The sequence below is a fragment of the Cydia pomonella genome, chromosome 20 (assembly GCF_033807575.1).
Source record: "Cydia pomonella isolate Wapato2018A chromosome 20, ilCydPomo1, whole genome shotgun sequence".
Taxonomy (NCBI): Eukaryota; Metazoa; Arthropoda; class Insecta; order Lepidoptera; family Tortricidae; genus Cydia; species Cydia pomonella.
Window position 1 is genome coordinate 4,935,936 of NC_084722.1, and position 27,365 is coordinate 4,963,300.

The 27,365-nt window shown below is 37.0% G+C and overlaps 1 protein-coding gene across 6 annotated transcripts in view; it reads left to right on the forward strand.

Annotated features, from left to right (window-relative positions):
• The window catches only part of LOC133528823 (unconventional myosin-XVIIIa), a 301,706-nt gene that overhangs the window by 91,660 nt on the left and 182,681 nt on the right, over nt 1-27,365 (forward strand). For 2 of the 6 annotated variants that reach the window (XM_061866297.1, XM_061866301.1), the window contains exon 2: nt 8,270-9,345. The exons of 1 other annotated variant lie outside the window; for it this stretch is intronic. In XM_061866297.1, coding sequence (XP_061722281.1) covers nt 8,380-9,345 — 966 coding nt within the window. In that variant the 5' untranslated portion in view covers nt 8,270-8,379. Of the gene's footprint in view, nt 1-7,517; nt 9,346-27,365 lie in introns of those variants that run through there. 3 more of the 6 variants (XM_061866300.1, XM_061866302.1, XM_061866299.1) reach the window with 3 other exon arrangements.

Sequence of the window (27,365 nt, forward strand, 5' to 3'; positions counted from 1 at the left end):
AAGACTTTTATGACAAATTGCATGGCCGCCATCTTGGACTCCAAAATGGTCATCATTTTCGAAATCCGCACTCCCTAAAACGTATAAAACGACATCCATGACGACTTTTATGAAAAATTGCATGGCTGCCATCTTGGATTCCAAAATAGTCATGATTTTCGAAATCCGCACTCCCTAAAACATTTAAAACGACATCCATGACGACTTTTATGAAAAATTGCATGGCTGCCATCTTGGATTCCAAAATAGTCATGATTTTCGAAATCCGCACTCCCTAAAACCTATAAAACGACATCCATGACGATTTTTATGACATAATACATGGTCACCATCTTGGACTCCATCCATGAAGACTTTTATGACAAATTGCATGGCCGCCATCTTGGATTCCAAAATAGTCATGATTTTCGAAATCTGCACTCCCTAAAACCTATATAACGACATCCATGACGATTTTTATGACATAGTACATGGTCACCATCTTGGACTCCAAAATGGTCATCTTTTTCTAAATCTGCACTCCCATAAACCTAAAAACCGATTTACATGACGACTTTTATGACTTACTGCATGGCCGCCATCTTGGATTCCAAAATCGTCATCATTTTCGAAATCGGAACTCCCTAAAACCTAAAAATGATGATTTTTATGACAAAGTGTGTGGCCGCCATCTTACTAAAACCGGATACAAATAAGCATCTATATAGTAAGTCAACATTAACGAAAAGTACTTTTACGTCGGTAGTTACAATATAACTATCGAATCAATTACGTAATGCCCATTTCTGCCGCGGTGCCGCAGCGGTGGGGGAAAGGCGCGGGAGAGGGGTAAGGCTTACCCTAAACCGAAAGGTTACCGGTTAGTACACGCAAAACACAAACCGAATCAGCTCCTGTAAGCGGTAACCACTTGTTACGATTAGGTTAATCTGAATAATACGGGTTAATCATTATTGTTGGGTAACCGGTTGAACGGGTTACCCAAACGATTAGCTTATCATATGAAGGGGTTACCCATTCGAACGGGTAAGCCAAATGAACGGGTTTTCCGGTCCCTGAGGCCAAGTCAGTACCAGCCGCCCTTTTCTCACTTTTTTGTCACGATTTGCCGCCCCTGATATCCGGCCGCCCTGGGCCCGAGCCTAATACTGGACCTTAAGGCAAATCCGCCAATACTTCGTTTCATATCTTTTCCATCCAATCTATTTTGTCCTAATGATAATTTTCAAATTGAAGTCAAAGACACATTAGTTTTGCAACTGTGCCACTAGTTCCATTGTGTTCTATCCATTCAATAGCCATTTTACTTATCAATACCTTGAGAAGGGTTTATGTTCATATTTTGACCAATATCACTTACGTCTAAGTATGCGCGTGGGCAAGTATGCGCAGGCATCACATCAGGACGTTATCGATGAATCGCTTGGGGGGTAAGTAGTCGGTCACGCGCGGTCGGTTAACTAGCCTTTGATAGGGGTTCCATTGCTTCCAAGTTATCGATATTTAGGTATTTCAAGTTATAATAAAATTATCGGCAAATCAGCAAATTTTTATTAAAATACTTCGATTTATGTTATATAATAGGTGGAAACATTACAATACAAATTATAAACTGAATCCAATGGCCAAGGCGGGATTTGAACCCGCCGCGTCTCCAACTTGCGCGGCTTTTAATGTCTCCTTAATGATTTCCGTATTTTACAGTCACATGTTACAATATTGTTTAATCGCAAAGTGAAAGTAAAATGTATGGAAAAATAAGATTTTATTCTATACCAGTGGATACCGGAATAGCAAGCGTCCTTAGGTTACTAAGGGCGCTTGCTATTCCGGAAATGTCACATGCAGATAACGGAGACTTCGGAGTTGCATTATTTAATTAGAGTAGGTACTTGTCCGAAAACTTTATCTTATTCCTTGTACACTGTACGGAGTGTACGTACAGTGGTTTTTACAATTTATTTAACTTGTAATATGTTTGTTCTTCATTATTCGATTTAGCTAAAATTTCACATGTACGTTAGTTGGGTGACAACTGACAATGAAATATAATTCATTGTCACCCAACTTATTTAATTTTTTTAATGTAAGGAAATATGAAAAATAAATTTTAGAAAGTTTGGGTGACTTAATTGGCTGGCTGGGATTCATCAAATCCGGGATAATTTCCATTTCAGGGCACTCTGATAATGAATAAAACTCATCTGACGGATCAGAACTGACAATGGAAATAGCGGTTATGCAACAACAATTTCAATATATCGTACGCTGGCTATCTGTGTCGCCAACGAATTTGCATGAAGCGTTGACCAACGCGTGCGCAGCGCTCATGCGAAAAACAGTACGATATATTTGTTTTATTAGTTACAAACGCATAGAAGATGAATGTTAAAATTCGAGAATAGATGAGGGTTCGTTTGATTGCAACGTCTAGTAGTAGAATAGAAATAGAATAGAAATCATTTATTGTTTACCGTGTACAATAAGATGGAATACAATGTTATACACATAGAGTCACAACGGCAACCTATCTCGGGCATACAATATTACATTTACTACTTAACTAATAATTTAATTAAAACTATATACCTATTTGTTAACATGCTAATTGGTTTCATACATAAAGTTTTCATGCAAATTATAAAAAAAACACGATCAATCAACCATCCCTTTAGCTGTTGCTTGAATTTTTTTCCGTTTAACATTTTTATGCTTGAGGTCAGGTGATTGAAAACTTTAATTGCTGTTATAAATGTGCTCCTACAATAAGCTGCATTTCTGACTGCCGGGAGCAATATGTTGTATTTGTATTGCGATCTCACATTATTGCGCTGTGTTGAGCAACATTAAAAGTTGTATTTATTATTTGATACAAATAAGCGAAGTTCGTAGACATACAGCCCAGTTAATGTAAGAAATTTGTTTTCTTTAAAGACGTGTCTTACGGACTCATTCTTATAGAGGCGGTATATAATTCGGATGCGTTTCTTTTGCAAAATGAAGGTTGTTTCTACATTAACTGAATTGCCCAACCTATCTCGGGCATACAATATTACATTTACTACCTAACTAATAATTTAACTAAAACTATATACCTATTTGTTAACATGCTAATTGGTTTCATACATAAAGTTTACATGCAAATTATAAAAAAAACACGATCAATCAACCATCCCTTTAGCTGTTGCTTGAATTTTTTTCCGTTTAACATTTTTATGCTTGAGGTCAGGTGATTGAAAACTTTAATTGCTGTTATAAATGTGCTCCTACAATAAGCTGCATTTCTGACTGCCGGGAGCAATATGTTGTATTTGTATTGCGATCTCACATTATTGCGCTGTGTTGAGCAACATTAAAAGTTGTATTTATTATTTGATACAAATAAGCGAAGTTCGTAGACATACAGCCCAGTTAATGTAAGAAATTTGTTTTCTTTAAAGACGTGTCTTAGGGACTCATTGTTATAGAGGCGGCATATAATTCGGATGCGTTTCTTTTGCAAAATGAAGGTTGTTTCTACATTAACTGAATTGCCCCAGTAAATTAAACCATAACTCAATAAAGGATATACATTTCCATAATAAACGTTTTTTACTGTATCTTCTGAACATGTATTTGATAATATGGATAAGGCATAGCACTGACTGGAAATGCTTCTGTTAATTTTTTCCTCATGAGATTTCCAATTTAAATGTGGGTCTATGGAAACGCCTAAAAAATTGGTACTATCTACATCTTGAATTTTAGTATCCTTGTATTCAATATTTAAGCTCAGTGGGTCCGTTTTGTAGTTCCTAAATTGCATAACTTTTGTTTTACTTGTATTCACATTTAAGTTGATTGAATTAAGCCATTCTACGACAGCCTTTAAACAATTGTTTATTTTCTGTTGAAAGTTGCAATCTTTATTTTCACCAGAGAACAGAATAGTTGCATCATCAGCAAACATTACACAAATGTCATCTGTAATTTTGGAAAGTTCATTCACATAAACTAAAAATAATAGAGGACCAAGTACCACCACCAATTGGGACTGTATCAACTCTATACATTTGTTTTTTTATTATAACTTTCTATGACAGTGGCTTGTTGTCTGTGATCTTCTAATACCTACGTTATTAAGTTGTGTTAACAATATATTAGGAACGACACTATCAAACGCCTGGGACATGTCCAGAAATAATGCAACGCAGGGTCTTTTGTAATTGATATCATCCCATATATATTTAAACAACTGAAATATAGCCAGTGATGTAGACTTGCCCTTTTGAAAACAAATTGATATTGATGAATGGTATTATTGAATTAAAAAAATCCAATCAGATATCGGATTAAAAAAAAATCAAAATGTAGGTATATAATAAATACCTTTTAGCATTACCCAATTACCCATACAAACGTTGACCGTTGACATTGCATGCGTTTACAGGCAGTCGCAAACGAGTTTTTGGTCATTTAGCAGGAAGACCAAATACGACCGTTTTAAATAAATTATATACCTAAAATAAAGTTTATTTCAGAATTACGTCTTCCATAGATTTATATATTAAGCGTTATGCTTAACCGCCCGCTGTTTATAATGTATACTGTATACCATAAACTTATATTGTTAACTTGTATGTCGTACCAAAGTGTTGTCCAGGTTTCAACACCCATAATTAATTAATAATTACACGATATGGTAAGATATTGTTGTTCTAGCCCAGGCAAATTAATTTGTACTGTGTACTTGTGTCGTACAATGTTATCTATTATCATTTCATTGATCAAGGTCCCTATTATAGTATTATAGTCGACTGTCATCGCTAAATTTTCATTTAATTCGTTCAGTCCAAACCTAGAACTGAAGCCGTGTATAAAACCCTAAAACTTCCTACTTTTTAAAAGTCACAATGAAAAGCAGTGGAAAAGAAAACCGAGGAAAAAGTGGATGGGCTGCGTGAGAGATGATAAGAAACGAGCGCAAGATGCAACGAGAGAAGTGAATAATGAGATGACAGGCAATAGATGTCGCCTAATATAAAAAAAAAAAAAGGAAGAGATGTATGAAAGAAAATACATGCTGCGCCGACCCCAAGTGAATGGGATAAGTGCAAAACTTCAAACATTTTTCCATACATACCTACCCATAGTACAATATCCTATATGCTGTCTTACAATGGGCTATTCGTCCAAACCTTGAACCAAAGTCCTGAAACGTTTTTAACGTCACGTGTCAATATTCAATTATTATTTTCTATACGTACCTATTGTATATTGGTCTGTGCGCTGTGTAGATTGCTAACATCACTGGAAGGCATATTTACACACGATGTCTTCGTCTATCGTATTTCTCTAAGTGCATTTTGTTGTATCGTGAATTACCGATTTAGAGATTTCTAATCTCCGGCTCGTTTATTGAGACAGTTGGTAATTAGGATCGACTTGTCTGGATACATTTAAAATGTCTCTAATGTCCAGCTATGTCTTGGAATGTTACAATATAAAATCACTAGACACATTTCTATTCTGTCTTGGAGATTTCAGTGTCCTCATTCCGGAAGTTTAATATAAGGAATAAACGTAAATAATTCAGGATAAAACAGCAGCACGTGACGCGCTATAATTTCAAATTTGAAGCTACAAAATGCGGTAGATTGGTTTTAGATAGTAGTGGTTGGGAGTGATCGGAGCAAGCAATTAGTTAAGAAGAGAGAGAGAACGTCTAAAATAGCACATATCTCTATAATATGGGACTTTAAATTACAGTTAGCGTTTAAGTTACTAAATGTAATCAAGTACATAGGTAAAAAAGGTAATAGCATAACGAAAATGATTCTTCTTTCATAATTTGGCATATTTTTATGATTTAGTGATGTGTTACTATTATAATACAAATAAAAACAGGGAGTAAATTGAAATTGGTTACGTACCGAAGGTGACATATAGGGCCCCGTTCCCACGTCTAGTGAGAGCAGATAGCGTTGTGTGCGCAGCGATAACTGAATTAACAGGAGGTGTTCGAGATAACGAGGTTTTCTAATAACAGGGCTTATGTATAACGCTGATCATATACTTGAGTTGCAGCAAAATTACTAAAAACGTCTTTCTTCCGGGGTAAAGTTAAATTTGGTTTAAACACAAGGTTTCTTCTGAATTTTTTACTTGATTAAGTGATCGATAGCTAAACTTAAGTTAACGTAGATAACTAACTATTCATGTAGTCATTAACATATCGGAGATAAAAAAAATGAACCATATTTCTGAGGCACATGCTTGACTTAAACTGCGCCTAATGATACGTTTTATATGTAAACAAATTAAATTTATTTAAATATCTAAATGGGGATGTGGGAACTGAGTGAGTGTGTGATTGTTGAATATTGATACACGAAAGGATATTTAATTACATACCACCTAAATATCTGTAATTGTATGACCCATAAAGCAAATCCCGTGCAAAGTCTGTCACTAGATAGGCAATCGTGCAAATCGCGAATAACTTGCAAATCCGTTTTGGCTCTAAGCTAGCTTTTGAATTTCTCTCCTTTTGCATATTAATTATAAGGACCTAACTCGAATGACAATAGATACGAATATATTGGCTTCAATTTTTTTGCTGTTGTCACTTTCGATCTTCGTGGGCAGGATTAGTCATCTAATCCGACGTGCACAATTACATAATGAATATTTATCGATGTCGGAACACCTACTGCGGCTGCTTTTCCTTTCATTGCTAGCTGTGTGTTTGCAAGCATTAATGAATTGCAGGGGTAGGTTTAATGATATTGGTTAAATCTACTGTATTTTATATTGTATAGTTCTATAGATCCGCTTAGTATACCGCACGAGTTGTTTTTACACTAATGCGTGCAGACAAATCGCATTGATCATGAGCCAAGTTAGCTGAAAATATTCGGCACTGAGGTTATTACCTATTTGACAGGAACATCTTGGTTCGGAGAACACAGCCGATGACTATATCATAAGTATAAGAGAGCATAGCATAAGAGATTTTGGTGTAATATTTATTTATAAAACTGAGATTTTGTCTCCTAGATATTAATACTTATCGTAAATCATGAACGCACTGTATCTCTATTCTTTTTTTAGTTTTCTTAGTATACCTTTCGGTCACTGAGACTTTCTGTTGTAGTTTTCAATTTTAAGTTATTTGAATCGGTTACTACTAATATTTTCCCTTTGAGTGAAATAAAACAAACTAATTTCGAATGTTTCGAAACACATTCTTAAACGAATTCCATGTTGGAAAGACTCGTTTCCCAGCTGTTCAAACAGCTCGCGCAGATTGCTAATATATCTTATTTATAACAAAACAGTACATTTTGATCATTTATTGCGACAGTATGTCCCAGAATGTTTTTTCAATCCAAACTGGCTTGTTATAATATAAGAGCTCTAAATATCATAGGAACTTTTATTTTTGACTTCCATGTACAACTAAGCAATTAATCCCTTTTGCTTATGGACTCGCTTCAAGGTCACCAGTATAAATGCTCCCTAAGTCCTTGTATATTTGGAAAAGGCACTTTTATGCTTGGTTAAAAATACTAGGTTGGAATTAACGTGTTCTATAGCAACGTAACGTATGCGCTAGATCAAAGTAGGTATTTTGGCTCCACGGTGGCTTAAAATGGCCGTTGTCTTTGAAATTGAGTAAGGTAGGGCCAATTTAGTTGGACGTGTCGGACAGAAGTGAGCGCGTGCAGAAACACCACGCGTGGCGTGACCTGCGCTGGCATTCTCATTCCCTTCCCTTGGTACAGGCGACGAGAGCTCTGACAATCCAGTATGATTAGTAAAAGTTTGCTCGATGATTCCGCATAGTTAAAAGGTCAAGTAACACTAGACCGTAGAGATTTCGACTCCAATGCGCTCGCACAGGCTAACAGAATACGCGACCAGTGGCTGACTCGACCGTTATTATGCCGAAGTCACGCCCACGCTCCTTGTCTACATCGATGCCTTCGATGCCTTTGATTAATCTACGCTTTGTATGTCGTATCTTGAAAGATACGTCAAGTTGACTGCCTAAACGGGAATATAGCTTTATTGATTCTACATGGCGTTATCTGCTAAACAATAAATAACAATATTTATCAACAATCTAACGGCCCACAGGCGCTGTTTTTGCGGTGATTTTTATTTCTCTATTTTAAATACAACAAACTGCTTACTAACACAATAAATGATCGATCCACGTTCACTGTAATCTCACGATTTATATCGTCTATCTGCACCGTAACTTTAATAAATGCTCTCATTCAAGTGACATTCGCTATGATCCGATCAATACAGTTTCAACTCTGACCCCAGAAAATGCCAAACGAAGCGGGCCGGCCGCGTGAGAATATAACAGCGGAATATTAAGCATGAAGAATGTTCCACGTCCAAGGATCGTTTGAGCAATCGCTACGGGGCGGAGACGAGGTCTCCCCCAGCGGTAATAAAACTTTAGCTGCTCTTGCTAAGATTCATAAGCACTGCACTGGCAAAGCGCACGCGCTAGGATGCGCCGATCACAAGCACAACCCGCTCGCCAAATCTGACTCGAACACCAGTCTCCAATCTAGAAAATCCTTCCGCACCGAATGCATTATCGAAATACAAGATGACAAGAATTTAAATTCAATAAAAAATAATGACGGCTCTTACACTAAGTCGTTCAGCAATAGCACCAGCTCTTACGAAGGTCACAGCGATACCGACTCTGAAAATGCATTAAAAAATCGTATGGATTCCAAGATAACCGATCCTTGTGAACGCCTATTTTCTCAGAATACGAAGGCATCATTAATGAAAACTGCTCGCATGAGATACGCTGATGACAGTGTTATTTCCTCGATGCACGATGAAGTGGATGGTGATAAAAGTAAACCTTTTTGTAGAACACCATTGCGCGGAAGCTACAGGGAAAGAAAGTCTACAGTTGTTACCATAGATGAAGTCAAATCTGATGGCTCCAACAATGAAGAAGATTTAGCCAACGCTGTGCTGTTTGACGAAAAGCGGAAAACACCAACTCAAAACAAAATAGGAATACAGCGAAAAAATTCACCAGCAGCTGTCCTGAACGGCAAAAATGCCGTAAATGGGACGAAGCCTCCCTGGCGCGGTGCGAGCAAGAACAGTATTCCAGTGGAGCCCTTCGTGCGCCAGCCGTCTCTGCGCGGCAGCATCAAGAAGAAGACCGTGAAAAGTGATGGAATCCCTTGGAAAAGGCTCTATGAACTTTCGCTGTGGAGAAAGTTCGGAGTGAGCTTCGCCGCCGTCGGGGCCGACACGGAGCGCGCGCTCCTGCGGCCGTGGAGCGAGCTCTCTTCCCAGCCCCAGCCCCCGCTCTCTGTAAGTACCATGGACACAGTTTACTGACCATTCCTAAATTCTATTTCACCTACAATAAGGTCTATCAATAAAGTTAAGGGTGCTGCTGTTAGTATTTACGTCAATCACCCGCCGGCAGCGCCTGCACTTTGATATCTCACTCGTCTTATTTGGCAGCGGCTGATCACTGCACCGCCCCCTTATCGATGGAGAGCGCACGAATCTGAATGCTATTATGTCTGCGGAGGCGGTCACTCGATAATGCATTCTGTTATGGCTCTTGTTTGTAAAGCATACTTCATAATACAACTAGGTTGCTCTCAATGTTCATGGTGTTTGCACGTATTTAATCTTATCTTTCGCTGTAGATACAAGGCGACCCGCCTTTATTTGCTTTGAGATTTTAAAACTTTTTTGATAATTCGGGAAGAATTGGCAAGCAAATGTGTGACTAATACATGAGCTATAAGTATCCTCAAGCGTAGATTGTAGATTACATTTTTTGCAAACTTATCCCAACTATCACTGAAAATCTTACTAAATAATCAACTGCCAGGAAGATGGAAATTTTAAGTGTTATCGGATGTGTTTACTAGCATTGAAGTATTTATACTAGCTTAGGCACAATAAAAGCAAAGAAAATGAAAACTAAATTGCCGATTCACCTTTTCCCCCTCGAAACTGGTTATTCATTACCCTTATCTGAATCAAACTTTCGTTTTCCTGGGATCACGAATAGCATTTCAATCATATCGCACGTAACTCCGGCCTCCGTATGGAGTAACCTCGCGCCGCCGGCTAGTAGGCGGCGCGTGATCTCGCAGTCGTTACGGTTTTCATCGTGAGACCTTTGTACAATTTGTATGTTAGATTTACTATCTTGAGCTTGTTAAGTAGCAATATCAGGCGTATCGCTTTTATTGTTTACGAGCTCCTTGACCACGCCAGTTATGTTGTAGCCTTAACGACAGAATTTTTATTATAATTTAATTGAAGTTTATGATGCTGTTTGATAAAACTGTCCGTTACGATGAAAGTAAATTCAATTTATCATTCAGACACTATGCGCCTGAGACGCCATTGTCAGTTCGACTGACAGGGACAGTATCCCTTAGGTTCGGGCTAACCAAATTCGCGGTGCTGTGGTTATTGTTAGCAAACTGATTTTCACGCGAATAATTTTGGTTAGTACCAAATCCACCGTCTGTCGGTGTTTACCTAGTGCCACTTCGTTACTAAGGTCTGTATTGTATAGTCTTTACTCATGTTCAGTCTGTTCCAGATTAGTGCGTAATGTAGCTACTCTGTAGAACCTATATGCGTAGACAGAGAAAAATGAAGCTATATACTACAGTAATTTATATTAATTGTATTGCCTAAAACCCCAAGTATCGAGTAGCCTTAAGGGTGAAGTTCGAGTGGCAACTGCAGCTCGACCATTTTGTCAAGAAAATTGTCAGTAACAGCGCCCACATTTAAGCCGCAGCGGTAATGCCGCTACAATAATGAAGCTGCGGTTGCCGTCCGAAGGTCACCTTAAACAGCTTTATGAATTCGGTGTACCTGACATTATTACATTTGAATGACGGAATCTTAACACGGTATAAAATATCTTGAGAGGTGTCTAGGCGGCACTTGAATGCAGATGAGGTTGATTTGTGAGCCGACAGCCGACAAGAATCCGATGAGCTGCATGAATATGTTAATGGATCGTAGATCGAGAACCATGGCAGGGTTAGGCTTGGGGCATATGTGCATCAAATGCATACAATCAATCGATTGGAATCAAACCGATCAATCTCCAAGTAACTCAAGTAGTTCTAACTCAATATTATTTTTGTTTTATATGTGTAATTTCTGTTACCTCAGATAGAAGCAATATGCTTACGGTAAAGTACTTACGTCTCTATTTGAGTAAAGCAGATACGGCAGCACATGCAGACACCAATTTCAATGGAGAGCTTTGGAGCTAAATACCTTGGCCGGCATTGTCTCCGAGACCACGGGGACAATGCCGTTCTCGAAACATCGGAGGTAATTTTAAAACTTAATCATACGCGATTAAGTTCTGTTTTATAGTTAAATATAAATGTAATTGCACTGTATTATTTCTTATTAGATTATCATTATTGTCTAGCATTCACACAAACCTTAATATTCTACTTTCAGTCTAATATGTAAATAGTAAATGTAGTTAACTAATTCATAAGTTTCTATTATGTGGGAGAGGACACTGACTTCTGTAACACAGGTTTTTACCTAGCTCAGAAGTCAGGGACTTCAACACCTAAATGTACTAGCCTTTAATGCCAACAAAATTTATTTTTATTTATTTTATTAGTTAATAATGTGTAAAAAGGCCAGCACCAATACTAGCATTTATTTCTTCGTCCAGGTCGCACTTTGCACTTCAGAAATATGAACGTCCTGAGACACGTAAATGTTGTAGTCATTGATGATGATGTGTGTCTGATGCTAAAAGTGCGTTCGAACATTTAGCAGGAAGGTAGGGTCCGCGAGCCCCCCTAAAGGCGCACCAGAGAGTGGAACAGCTATTATACACTCTAATAACGCTAATTAAAAATGCCTACTCCAAGCACATAAGCGCTTTTGGTTGAAATCGTACAGGAGAATCATCGTTATCATCATTATAGTGACCGTTATTAGAAGAGGTATCTCGCGTTAAACTGTGTTCTAGGTGTGTTTTGCGCTTTAGCTCAGCGCGCGTGGGTTCTCGCGATTTGCAAACGCAGAACAATCGGACAAGACGTTATTCAAATGGTGTAAAGCTATTTAAATACTTCATTACGCGTTGTTAATATGCTGCGATTTGTCTTCGGCTTCCTTGTCTCTGACTTCAGAAGGCACGATTCAACATTGTTTTTGACAGCTCGTGACATCGCAAACTTTGTGACTGCATCACGTTTAGATAAATAGATAGATAGTTATAACATTTATTCGTTTGTCACTGTTCACGCGACTATTTTGCGTGAACTTGTTTCTTGAACTCTGTATTTAATGGAAACAATTTATAACAAATTAACAATATTTATTGTAGTTTATTTTTATTTGATATATTGACATGTATCGTATTATTTTTATGATGATTGACATGTTCGAATTATACATTTGAGAAGTAGAATCTGCGCCGGTTCGTAGTTTCTTCTAGCGGCGTTAATGCAAAAAGGTTGTTACGATCCAACCTCACAATACACACAAAAAAAGTGCATAAAATTATTAACTTTTGCCAAAAATATAATTTTTTGTACAATCATTTATCGCTGACTTTAGTTTTTTTAGCACAGGCAAATAATACTCATCGAGAATAATTCTGTAAACCTCTTAAACACAATTAGGTTGTGTTGATCCATCACAAAGCTGCCAGCATCACAGAGCTGCCAGCATCACAGAGTTGAACCTATGGCTATCTCCTGTCTCCATCATCAAAACAGCTTGATGGTACAATAATGTTGCATTGTCATCCAACTTACATATGTATGCAAATTTTCAGCTCAATCTCAATCGTAAATCGGGAAATGGGTAACATTATTCTTCTGAGATTTGACCCACACTAACTAACAAAGTAACATACTAATTAATAAAAGCTTGTAAAACATTACTAAGAAGCAGGTAGGTTTGCTGTGTGCGTTGTAGCAAAACAAAAGGGTTAAGGCTCAGGTTCCCGCGTATAATTTCATTATTTAATGTTTGTCAAACTGTAAAATTTAAATTATACAATGTACTATGAAAATGGACTATTTAGTATTTACCATTTATTTATAATTATATGATTTTGAGAGTGCCGTGCCGTGCAATTTTGCCGAAATACTGGGAATTTCGGCAAAATTGCAGTTTGCCATCTTCTCGGAGTAACTGACGTGCTACGAGTTTTTTTTTAATTGTGGTCTACTTTTTTTTAAATGTCGATGTTCGCATGTAATCGTATATTGCAAAACATACGTTCGCTAAGAACATCGTCTTTTAAATCATCGTCCTCCATCGTCCACATGTCCTCATGTCCTCATGTCACAAGTCTCATTTAAAACTAGTCGAATTTGCCTTAAGCTATTCTGCGTAATTCACTTTCGTAACGTGACATTGACGTGTGTCTTCACTACACGACGTCGTTGTCTAGCTTTGAATGGTATTGTTTCAGTGTTTGCTTATATGTTAAAATACTAAATACGGAAAGTTTCTAAAAAGTTGGAAAGGTTTTCGGAAATTTCAGGATTTATAGGAAATTAAGGAAAGTTTCATTTTTGAAACGGAAAATTACGATCCGTAATTTTTTTTTACAAATTTCGTAATTATAGTACCTAAGTAAATAAAACACCAATACGGGAAAGACACCCTACAGCGACAGAGATGTAGAAACTTTATATTTAATTTAAGTAATGAAAACACTAATTAACCTTACGTCAAGTTACCTGAAGATATATTATGTACATATTTTCAACAATCACCACCAGTAAATTCGCTTTACGAAATTAGAGTGTTGCATCGCGCAATATTATTTTAACTATTCAGTAATAACTGTCAGTCTCACTTTTTTATAACAAAATTCCTGCCAATGTTAAAAGCACTAAAACGCACTTAGGCTTTACCCTAACGCTAAAATCACTTCTGCTACAGAAGACCTATTATTCCATCTCTGAATTTCTGACGGAATGAAATAAAAATTTCTTTAATGTATACACCGTGTCCAATAAGTTCGAATACAAACTTTTAGCACTTGCTGTATAGACATACGGATCGCTGGCTATAAAATTCTTATTTTAATTTAAAAAGTATATTGACATAAACATAGTACTATAATTTCATAAGTCACGTATTTTTAGTTTGGCTTCAATACACGATGAAGTACGTTCGTGAAGAAATTATTAGAAAATTCCTTAAAGGCGACAGGCCATGTGCTATATTCAAGGCGTTACAACCCCATGGAATTAAACGGAATCTGGTTTATACTACTATAAAAAGGTATAAAGAGATCTCTTCTACAGAGGACAGGAAAAGATCCGGTCGGCCCCGCTCAGCTAGAACTGAAAAAGTGGTAAAGGCTATAAGAGAGCGAATTCGGCGGAAAAAAACACCGTTCTATTAGAAATTAGCTGCTGATCTGAAAATTTCCAGGGGATCTGTACATAATATATTGAAAAAAGATCTTGGATGTCATGCTTATAAAAAACGAAAAGTACATGGCATTTCAGATGCAACCAAGAAAAAGAGAGTAGAAAGATGTAGCACCATACTTTCTTGGCACGCAGGTGACGAATTTGTTTTCTCGGACGAGAAACTCTTTGTGTTAGAGCAGCCTCATAACGCCCAGAACGACCGGTTGTGGGCAGCACGGATAGAAGACATTCCAGAGTATGAAAAGAATGTGCCTAGGTTCCAGAGCTCACCATCAGTGACGGTTTGGGGTGCTCTTTGTAAGAGGGGCAAACTGCCTCTAGTTTTTATTGATAAAGGCGTTAAAATCAATGCGGCATACTATAAATCGGGAGGTTTTGGAGAAAAATGTTGCCACAAATTTAAAAAATATGTTTGGAGACCGATTATTATGTTTTCCAACAAGACGGAGCTCCGTCGCATACGGCAAACGCTGTTCAAGCTTGGTGCAAGGCTAATTTGACCGATTTTTTGCCGAAAAATGAATGGCCACCAAGTTCTCCAGATTTAAACGTACTAGATTATTTCGTATGGTCATACATGCTCTCGAAGCTAAATAATTATAAAGTCGCAAAACTGAGCCATTTTAAAAAGGTTATCGTGCAAATTTGGGACGATATGCCGATGGATGCGGTGCGTGCCGCTTGTGACTCTTTTGAGAAAACGTTTGAAACTTGTAAAAAAAAGTTAAAGGTGGAGTAATTCCAAAACATTTGTTGTAAATATTGTATATAAATGTGGCTTTCAGTTAATATAATTTTCATAACATAAACTACGCGTACATTTATTTCATTAAGGATCATAACTGTATTCGAACTTATTGGACACGGTGTAAATACTCGTAATATTGTGCACAATAATGCTGAACTTTTTAAACTATAAATTTTAATTTCAAGTATGTATTTTGACCATAATTAATCTATCTGTCTACATTAACTATTTTTTCTTATGTTGTTAATGTTAAATTGAATTTGTGTAATTGTATATTTAAATTAACCTGACAATATATAATCAGTACTAAATAAATGAATATGAATATGAACATTACCCCGGTCTAATAGCTCAATAGCAATTGGCTTCACAAAATAATACCGTCTATTACGAATCACAAATCAATCACGCTATACGTCAGCGTGTGAAAGTCGATCATTGTCAAATAGCTCGACTTTGCTGGACCAGACAATGGTTTCGCATCTGAAATTCTTTACCTCTTTAGGATGCAGATTCGAATATTTATTTGTATGAATGTTTATCGCAGATATTTATTTGGTCCTGAGCTATGGATTTTTCTAAGTATAAAGTATTTATATACATCTATTATACATATCAAAGTCTAGTGCGCACAAACAAGCGCTGGTGGCCTAGCGGTGAGAGCGTACGACTTGCAATCCGGAGGCTGCGGGTTCAAACCCCGGCTCGTACCAATGAGTTTTTCGGAACTTATGTACGAAATATCATTTGATATTTACCAGTCGCTTTTCGGTGAAGGGAAACATCGCAAGGAAACCGGACTAATCCCAATAAGGCCTAGTTTATCCTCTGGGCTGGAAGGCCAGATAGCAGTCGCTATCGTAAAATGGCCTACGCCAATTCTTGGGATTAGTTGCCAAGCGGACCCCAGGCTCTCGTGAGCCGTGGCAAAAATTCCGGGACAACGCGAGGAAGACGTTGTCTAGTACTCAAAATACAGGCCTTATTTGAGTTTACTGTGGGATTAAGTGGTTTGTGTAAGATTGTATTTATAATTATTATTCATACATCTTCATCGCACAAAATAAAACACATGACAATCCTTTGGGTGAAGCAGATATATGGTTGGCGCTGCGGCATCGCGTCGTATTACTCGTAATATACCGATTACTTTGTACAGTACATCCAGCCAGAAATATTATAACTTTTATAACGTAATAAACAGGCAAACAGGCATAAACATAGGTACCTACTTATTACTTAAACAATTATACTTACACTTACATATATTCATAATATTAATTCAATGTACTCGTATATGTATGAAATCAGATTAAATTTCCAAAACAGAAACGCTAAAAATCTGGGCTGTCAAAATCGCTGTCAACTTATCTTGATCTCACTCTAAGAATCTTCATTAATGCCAGCGAAGCTTTCCCGTATAAAGTCTCTAAACCCTAGCTAAAGTAATTCAAAGGTCGTATGTTGAATAAGCATTTTTTGTAAACGGAATGGGTTATTACATAGTTTTGTGTGTTTACTTATTGCTTTTTGTGTTTTAATGTTAAGTGTTATTTAAGATTGACGGAATTTGACACTTCCACTTAAATTTTAAAAGAATGAAATAATAACCTAAACCTCATTACACAACTTTTTCTAAGACGCGTATATCGAGAAGATATTTGGCATGGATAAGAATGGCAAAAAATTTCTTAAAAAAGACGAATTATGTATGTAAAAACAATGTGCGAAATAAAAGTTCAATAATCTAAGCGTATCTATTCTTATTTACTTATATATAATGTCTCTAGGTAGTTACCTATTAAATCCTTGAGCGTAAACCTTGTTAACATACCTACCATTAATTACCTAAACGAGATTTCAAAAATGCCCCCTGATTACTATCACGAAGATGTTCGGAACGTGAACGTAGATGAAATATGCCTCGCGCCAAGGGCAGCATTAATGTCAATCCAAGCATAATTCGTCTCCTACACACCTCACCCATTGTGAAATTCACGGCGGCGTGTACCTAATTATGAACACATTGTTGCATTTTTGTGTTCGCATATTTTATTTTAAGGCCTCTTTGTTTTATAATTTAATTTCTTGTAAGGTTTTGTTGTCGATTTAATGTGTTTCGAAATAGCGACATTGTTTAAGCTTTGTGGTCGGAGATTTGAGATTTATAGCGCTTAATAAATGCCGCGTACTAATTTACAATCTACACTCGCGGAATTAAATATAATATAAAGGCTTCTCGCTGCTCATGATAGTGCTATTTTTTATTTTTGAATACCTACTTGCTAATGTATATTCTCAAGCCTAGTGCTCCATTTGCTGAACATAATTAACAATTATTTTTTCTTATCCTGTTCTTGAACGTCCACCAATTTCCACGAATTACGTTATTTTCTCCTCACCGTCTCCATCGCGAACTACCCTGATGCCGGATTCGGTTTATGGCACCTATGTGTTGATATCTTGGGAATTAGGTTTTACTTTTGGTAGCTGGCAATACTAAACTTGCGGAACTGGAAACTTGCAAATAGAATATCATGTGTGCCACACAATAAATTGACTTTCCAAGTTATTTCGAGTCTCTTAATTGCTCTCGCGTGATTAATTTTCTTTTACTGTTCTTGTTTTAACTGTCCCATGTCTGTCCAAGGATTGATAGCTGCAATTTTGCGACGACATGTTACTACAGATAACTTCTACAAAGCCGTATAAGGATGAAATTAAATTAGGGAGTTTAACTTTATTCTGCTGGACATAAAGTAATGTTTTCAACTACACGTTGTGAGAGTTTAGAGGTAGCCTGCTGTTCCTCGATTAGGCGAAAGTCGCTACTTATTCTAGTGTTGCACTGATGGTTATCTGGTCGGTGCTTTTATGCGGGTTGTGTATAATGTGTATTCCAGATTTACATCAGATTATAGAAAGCTATGTTTTTTTCCAAGCAAGTTCGAATGAGACAACTTTTATGAGACCGACGCTACGGGTGTGTTGGCCTAGTGGCCTTAGTGTTTAGCCGCGAAGTCCATTTTCACAAGTTCAGCTATCTTCATCTCGTAACTCTCGTAAGCGAGTAAAAAAAACGCTTTTATACAATTGAAAAAAATAACACAATGAAAATAGATGATTATTGAATAACGGAGCTTACGATATAGCTCCAATCGCGTTAAAGTCAAGATGTAGTTTGTTTGTTGTTTGCAGTGATGTAGTTTTAGGTATTTCGTAATAAAGGCTATTATATTACTCATCTTTAACCCCCGACGCAAAAAGAGAGGTGTTATATGTTTGAAGCCAATGTCTGTCTGTCTGTTGCATCGTAGCTCTCGAACGGATGGACCGATTTTGATACCTTTTTTATGTGAAAGCGAGTTTACGTTATACGATAATTCCTTACACACGAACAACACGAATTCTTCTTTGCTTGTTATTTTTATAGGCCTTCCGATGTTCTACGCGTGCATTTCAGGACTGATTGCTGCATTTAAGTGCAATAAACCTCCTCATAAATATAATATGCATACGGTGGAATTGTTATGCGTTACGTGAGTCAGTATCATTATCTGTCAGTTGTAAATTATACGTTTCATTGATATATTGAATGTCAATTAAATGTTTGCATTAAGTGACTCAAATGGCACTCCTTACGCAAAGCTAGCCTTATGTATAGCTACCTACTTAGTCTTATATTGTCATTTGCACCGTGCCCTAACTCGAAATTACGAGCCCAAAAAGTACTGCATGAATGTTTATGTATACCTGAGGAAACTTGATCTTGATACACCACATTCGCACTCAGTACAAAACTACTTTCAACAAACAGAGTGCTAAGGTTGAATGAGCCGTGTGCTATTCAGATTTTTTGCCAGAAACAGTAATGAAAGGTATGTATAATAAAACATTGTCTGTTTAAAATATACTAGTAAGGTCAATGTGGTAAAAAAATTACGAACTTTGCTCAGACACGGATACGTCAAACATTTGCTAAAGATACGATATGGATTAGATATGTCAGTGTCAAAAGTGACGTTTCTTCAAACAAACACGTCACTTTTAACACTGACATATCCAATTCATATAGTATCTGTAGGAATTTTTTGACGTATCTTAAAGTTCGAATCGGGCCGACAGTCAGAAAGGAAGAGCTTCCCTCCTTCTGCTCTATCGGCCTTCTGTGAGTGGAGTATGAATACAAACGCAAGAGTAAGAAGCGATGAAAGAGCTTGCAGACGGTCTTACCTAATAGACGGTCTTCGCCACATTTACCTACCAATTCTAAAAAACCTTTAGTGCCACTTTTCACGTTTATTATGTGTCGATACGCCTTACGTGAAGAACGATACTCATAAGTCGAATATTTAACACTTCAACGGCTATCTGCCCTTTCCGATGTTAATTACATTACTGATCCCTATCATTAGCCGAGCCGGGTTCCGGCCAACGGGACGTCCCTGTAAGGAGTTGCGTCAGTTATAATTACTAGGAGATGACTGGGATGCTACAGCGCTGTTCTGAATGCTATAGAGCTTGGGCTATTCGAACGGTTCAATACACCAATTTAACCGGGCCTTTTGAAAAATCGCTCACTTTTTTGGGATCAGTTTATCCTTAGTGAATTAATATATCTCTTATGGTCAATAGTCACCTGAATCATGTTCTGAACTCCAATCATATAAATAGTTGGAATAAGTTCGCCAACTAGGATTAAATAATTGCGGGGTAAAAAAATATTACATTTTGAGAGGGATGTCCTATTACGAGCACATTACAGCACAATGGAATGATGGGGTCTCGGAAAACAATGTCGTCCAATATCATCATTGGGGAATATGGTGATATTGTCAAGTGAATTTTAGCGGATAGGTCTCTTGTTTTAAGTATATCGTCTTGTCTGTTGAAATTTTACACCAAGGCGTTAATTGCTAACTTTTAACCAATCTATTATTTACTATTAACCATTTCTTAATTAACTAATAACTGCCATGAATTATGTTAAAACTAAAGCTCGGAAATTACCATAATTTAGAGACATTCAAATATCACTAAATCAATTTTAAAGCCTGTTAACCGCGAAGGAACGAGGACAGTTAAAAAACAAGACTGCTACTGCTTCTACATAGTTTCCTCCATAAAAATAATAATTTCCGATCACAGCATGATACATTTTAGTAGAAGCCAATTAGGAATGTAAATAAAACGGAATTATTAATTACTTTAGAATGAAACTATCGTTATTCAACATGTTTTCGTCCTCGTTGTTCTGATCAGTAATTTGTTAGTCGCCAAGCGTTTATTGCTATTACTGTTTTATATTTATTTGGCACATTTTATTGTTTTATGCTTGTTTATTGAACTGTTTCGTAGATTTATTAGCCAGTCTGCTACTGTACCTAGGAGTAAAGGTTTACAATACATCTTAATTCATAATGATTTCAGTGTATCCTGAACTATCGCTGGTGTAAATACTATCTTGGTAAATGGCAAAGGAATGCTTTATCGAAACTGGATAATTCTATTTATCTCTCCACACAATCATTACCGTATTGCGGGGGCCGGCAAATTTTTGAAAATAGTAGAAATTTTCAATTTTAGGAATCCCAGAACTTCAAAAGTGGATTTGATTGGTCTATCTAAGTGTTACCTAATTGTTTGGGTACCTTGAAGAGCCACAAATGGCATAATTACAGGTCAAAAGAGCTGTATGCTACTCGCGAGCCGCGGTTTGCCGGCGTTAGCGTATAATGAAGACGATCTCTCGATGTCTTTCCAGAGCACATTAGGAGGAATAAGTTTATAAAAAAAAAAAGGTGTGGGTTCTTGACCTTCTAATTTGCCTTTTCTATTTCCGTCGACACGGTGCAAACCAAACTTGAGTTAGCTTTCTTTAGCACCTTTTTAACGTCTATCAATTCGACGCCTCTTGGTTGGTGCAAACTGCCTTAGATGCAAACAAAGCTATCTGGGGACTATATCAGGAGCCGCAGCCAATATGACAATCATCATCATAATCATAATCGAAAAGTAAAAATATATCGCGACAAAAAAGTAATGTAATTAATCATTATCGATTGGCGTTTTCTGTAAACAATTGTCATTTGACTAGACTCCCTGATACGCGAAAGTCTGTTATATTGACAGCTATGTAAAAATCTAGTATTAGTCTTTTAACTCACATTGTTCCTGGAAAGGTTCTTTTGTTTTCCCAATTTGTATGACTCAAAGTGCAATGTTTACAAAAAGCGTCAACAATATCGCTAACCATGCCATCGGTGTCGCCGCCCACGACTCGTTGCGAAAGGCAAAGCTCGGTTACACATTACAGTTATAACTTTATGTCGTTTCGAATTAGAATCCGTGTGTTACTGAAAGTAAGTGGCTATTGTTAAAATGGTTAAAACCGGTATTTATTCTCTAAGTGTGCTTGCTTCTGTGACGTCTTTCGGGAGTTTGAAAATGTATGTCTCTGTTTTTAAAATCCCGGAACCTGTTTTGGCCTCCGACACAAGACAGTGCCACTTTTCTTGGTCCTGTGCGACTTCTAGCCTATATTTGACTCGAAGTTCGTGCGGATCCGCCTCCACCACGTCGCTCTAGCGATACCTGGGGCGTCCGATAGGACGTCTTCTTGCTAGGCAACCTAGGAACGCTCTTTTCTTCTTATTATTTACCCAAATAATAATGCCATACCCTAAATTAGACGCACCATATGCATAATAAGCAGTCGAAGGTGACAAAGGTTGACTGGAAGAGATCCCTTATAGGGATAAGTTCGCCTTTGTACATTGCCAACATTATTATTTTTTCCTTTTATTGTATCTTTACTTGTTCCTTATGTACAATAAAGTGTTTACATACATACATACAATCTTAGATTTGTTTAATTAAAATATAGTACTGATACTGAACTCGATGCCATCTCACTGTCTACTTGTGCCTGTGTCATAGCTCATCTTTATCTCCAGTAAAATCCATCACCACTGTATAAACATTGACTACACCGCTCCCATAATCGTTAAAGTAGGTGTATATTTATTTACATTCACTTTGCTCCGATGCGTTCGAGGCACATAAATGCATTATGCTTATTTTGTATTACACAAACCAGTGCACAGCTTGTACTCAGTAATGCAACGTGTTATTATAGTATATATTATCGCCTTGGGGATATTAAGGGGACATATTAGTGGTCATTTTTCCATACAAACGTTCTCGACATTTTCCTTGCTTGGTTTTGGGCCCTAGATGAATAATTTAATTTTTTATACGAGTTCAATATTACCAGTACCGTGTCTGTACGTTTTGCATTTTTTAATATTTATGTTTTTATAAGAATTAGGTCACTTTAAAAAGCGCTAAAATCGGCAACAATAAATGCAAAAATTAAATCGGTCAGGCACATATATTTTATTTCTAAATTCCGTTCCCAAAATTTCATTCCGATTGGTTAAGTTTTAGAGGAGGAAAATGTCGAGAACGAAACCTCGATCTCTGAGATTTTTACGCAGGATTTTTCGTCTAAGCTGCAGTTATCTTATCGTACTAATTTTAGGCCCTTAGCTGGTATTTCCTCTTAATAGTTCACTGCAATGTCTGAATTGAAATATTTATACTTAAGAATTTATTCTTTATCTTGGTGGGGTACCGCACGATATTCATACAAATTCACTGTGGACCCAAAACGCCGTACAAAAAGGATTTTGAGAGGATGTGCTGTGTGCATTTCCATCTTAAAGAATAAAGTAAATATATACTCGATGGGCAGGTAGAGTGTTTAGCTAAGCATTAACCTCGAGCCACCCTGCGATATTTTGTCAAATTCAAAATTAAATGGATTGATTTATAGGCCTGGGCGGACAGACGCTAAAATTAATTTGATTACCTAATTTTTACAGTAAGTATCGCTTGTATTCCATTGAATCAGGCATTGTTGAGTCAAATAGTCACTTACTGTCTCTAATCTGTACATGCAGTACGAACTGCATGCTTGCATATGATAAGCATCCACTATATCGCCGTTCAACTGTTTATTTTAAGACCCTTCCCTCGAGTGGTTCCTGCGATTATTGTTTATACACAAATATATTCAGCTCAGAATCAATTGGTCGGATAAGTACTTTGCCTGTGTGCTCTCATTGGTTGATTGTTATTGGTTGAATCAAGTTCCTTGGCAAACCAGTATAACGTGACCTTACAAATATACGTAGTTGAAGACAGTCCTTAAATTGGATTTGGAACATCTCGTTCGCTTGGTATTAAGCGAATGGAATATCACTTCTTGACCGATATATCTGGCCTTTATCTTGTGTTGCAAACATATATAGGCCGTTCTTAGTGGTTAGTATTGCATGCTACCTGATCACCAATAATATGATGTGCTTATTGAATTAGTGGATCGATTTTGGATCTACTTTAAAGCAATATCAAATAATAGTTTGGGTGTTTTTACTTTTGGAGTGCTTTTCATAATTATGGCGCTCTTGCAGATAGATTCTGAAAACTGACCATGTCGGTGGCAAACACGTATAGCCCACTGCTACCGTAGCTTGTGAGCGTTTGTACGTTCAGGAGGCCCGAACGAAACGAAACGCTATTGTCTCTCTATCACTCTTCCATATTAGTGCGATAGAGACAGATAGCGTTGCGTTTATTTTCTCTGCGAACGATTGTCATCTTAGCTAGGCCGCCAGGGTGCGTAGATACCAATAATGATGTTTCTCCGACTCTTCCATATTGATGATGATGTCCTCCCAGACGTATCCGTCGACGGCGACATCCTGACAAGTTATTTTATTTTTATTAATATTGTATTTGAATATTATTTATTAACTATTACGCGACTTGCAAATCCAAATTTCGTTTTGAAAGTTCGGCTGCACGGAGCACAGTAGAGCTGTCCAGATGAGTTGTATGTATAGTTGTAGGAGGGCTTGGGCCGAGTTTTTCGGAGTTTTTCGCTACGGAGCGTTAACGACTGGCATTTTGTCTATGCACCCAGGAGTATCGAATGCGCGTTGTCAACCCTTTAGAAACCTATAAGTACACTTTTTTTATTAATGATCGGAACAAATCTCACACCAGCCCTTATGAATCTGTGTTAGGTACCCTACGATAAATTTTTCAAATGTGTCTTTTTATATATACCTTTTTGATGCCGTCTATCCCAGGTACGAATGCAATGATGTGCATACAAAATCAGAGATCCGAGCCTCAGATAACACCGCGTCATTTGTATTCTGAATCTGTCACCTTCCCTTATTGGGTGTGATCCTTTTAATATACAATAGATATGTTGTTTTGTACCTTTTTTTCATACCAAGGAGGCTACAATCGTATGGTCTTTTGATATCTGTAGTTTGTGGATTCTTGGAAGTCCATATGTGACACATGCGCTTTTTCGAAGCTTAAACCGTGATTTTTCGTTTCGAAGGAAAACGGTTTTTTACAATAATATTCCTTGAAATTGCATATAGTTTATTAATAAGGCGCCAAGATGAACGCTGCTGAAATTACTTTGATACTTAATTGTCCGTGCGTTAAGGAAGGTTTCCGCGTCGGCTTGACCCAAAATGATTTCGTATGTCCGGATGTTCTCCTCTACAAGGTCGCAATTCTCAACCGATTCTCATGAAATTTTGTGAGCCGGTTCGATAATTTATTAAGTACAATTTTATTGTCAATTCAGTTTTTGGAGACTTTTCAAAATGGCGGAGCCATACATTAATTTAGTTTTATTTTATGCTCGCGAGGTCTACAGCTCACAGAGCTACTATTAGTAAATATCTTATGCGCTCTACTCTAATGATTTTCTTGAAGTCACCACAGCCAATAAGCGTCGGCATGCCTAAACCATAATACATTCTATGCACGGTGAAGATTTCCGGACTGCGAGTCAACACCTCGCTATGGCATTTCCGACGTACCAGACAACGTACGGTTTCCACCACTTTCTAAAGAAACTATCCCTTCTCTCCTCACGCTAAGGTTCAAAGTTGTAAATCGAGTGCTTATGCGGGCCTAAATCAGAATGCATTATTATATGTCTTAGCTGTTCTATTTCCATGAATGGTGGATCTAAAAATGGTGGAGCTATTCTGCCGCGCGTGGTACGGAATACCGACACGTTTTCGCTTAGTTCTTCTATCTCTATCTGTCGTAAGGCTTGACCTATATGATAAAACGGAATAGTGATATGTTTTTATAGTTGTACTAAGCTTCTAGCACGCATATGTATTCCAAGCGAGGTGTCAGTCAGTGCGAGTCTGGACGTGCATTTATATTAGATACTATCGTTCGCTATATTTGTCTTTACTGCCTCAGATGTGGCGGTCGCTTTATACAAAATATATGGCATATAAAATGTCGTAAACATGTAGTAATAAATTATTGTTTTCTCTTAGTAACAAGGATATACTGAATTTTACGGAAAAGGCACTTGTAAAGAAAAAAACGTTTGATCTTCTCACTCCATTCTAACAATAAAATACTGTTTTGTAGTCTAGGTCTACGATATGCAAATATGGTGCTTACTGCGATGCATTCAAAATACAGATTTAGATCTCCGTGTCTTTAGCTCAAATTTCTTCAAATTGTTCACCATGTGTGGTACTATCTTGAGTCTCCTTGAAGTTCGTGGATGATATAAATTAAATCTACGTACCTGCTATTAGAAATAATTTATTAAATGGTATACATATTTTATAACTTTTATACACCTTAAGTTAAGGTTAAGTTAAATAAAATCTTGTAAAAATACGCAGTGACTTAGATAAACAGTGATATTTCTAACACTAGCATACCGTTTCTCCCCATAGACCGGGATCATGACTATCAACATTTTGACGTAACAAATGACTCAGCCGCCCCGATTTGGTCAGACCACGCCGGGTTCCCGTTTAGGCTACGCATGAGACATTAAAAGATTTCTAAATACGACTCTTAACGACCTTGTCCTTGCGGGGAAAAGCATGTTATTATCCCGGTTATGGTTTAATCTCCAATTGTGGATGGTGATTTGGATAACTTGTTAATTATATACTTAGATATCATAAGACCGGTCTGTCTTACTCGTATATATCGCAAATATCTGAACGAAGACTAGCTAGACACTAAAGTGCATGTTCAAATATTTTTGAGTACTTTATATCATTTTTTTAAACCGATACAGCGACTTGATTACTTGAACTAATTAGAAATAGATACTGACCATATCGTCACTCTAGTTACCTACTTATACACTCTTATTCATAAGTCGAAATGCCTATTCTTAAAAATGTGCCTTGCCTATGTTTAACACAAACGTTACCGTGATATGATAAGTAAGGACAAACGAATAATAACTAGATTTACCAATTGATTATCGATTTTGCCGGAATAAATATAAAAGTATTTCACTGTGATCATTTTATTACGTCTAAATAAAGTACAAATAGTCAAATTGAACTCATAAATATGTATTTACCGTCATAAATTACATTGACATAAGCAAAACCGTTACTGTACAGACATTTATTGTCAATTTACCGCTGTTCCACGTCGTTTCTATTCAAGACTTCTATGTTTCGAGACACTTTCGCATGTACACCGTAACAGCATCCGAAAACTCATTTATTGTGTATATAATATAAAATATATGAACTCGCAATAAACACTTATAAATATGTGTAAAGAAGCCTAATGTGACCACCTAACCTAATATTTGACGTATATTAAATTTCAAATCAGGCAGACATTCATATATTCTAAATGTTGTTAATACACACGATATATACGGCAAGCGCGGCAGTTTAAGTCAAGCTGTGGCAAACAAAAAAACGGTTTTTAATAAATCTAAATCTATTTTATTGGGATACTAAATCAATAGATTTACTTTTATTGACGGACTGATTGATAGCTCGGTTACTGATGTTCAAGGACCTATTACTTTTTCCTAGCAAGTATCCACATTTCTTACACTGATGGTCTCCTATTTTTTTACCGAGTTCTAAAAAAGGAAATCATTTTTCTACATGACTCATAAAGATCACTTTTTCTTGTACTGGTATTGACAAGAAATCCCGTTTCCTGATGGGTATCAGTCCTGTTAAAAAATATATAAAGAAAAGGATTTAGCTGCCTGGCTTTCAATGGATATAGTCGTAAAGTAACTACAATTGATGGACTTTATGATA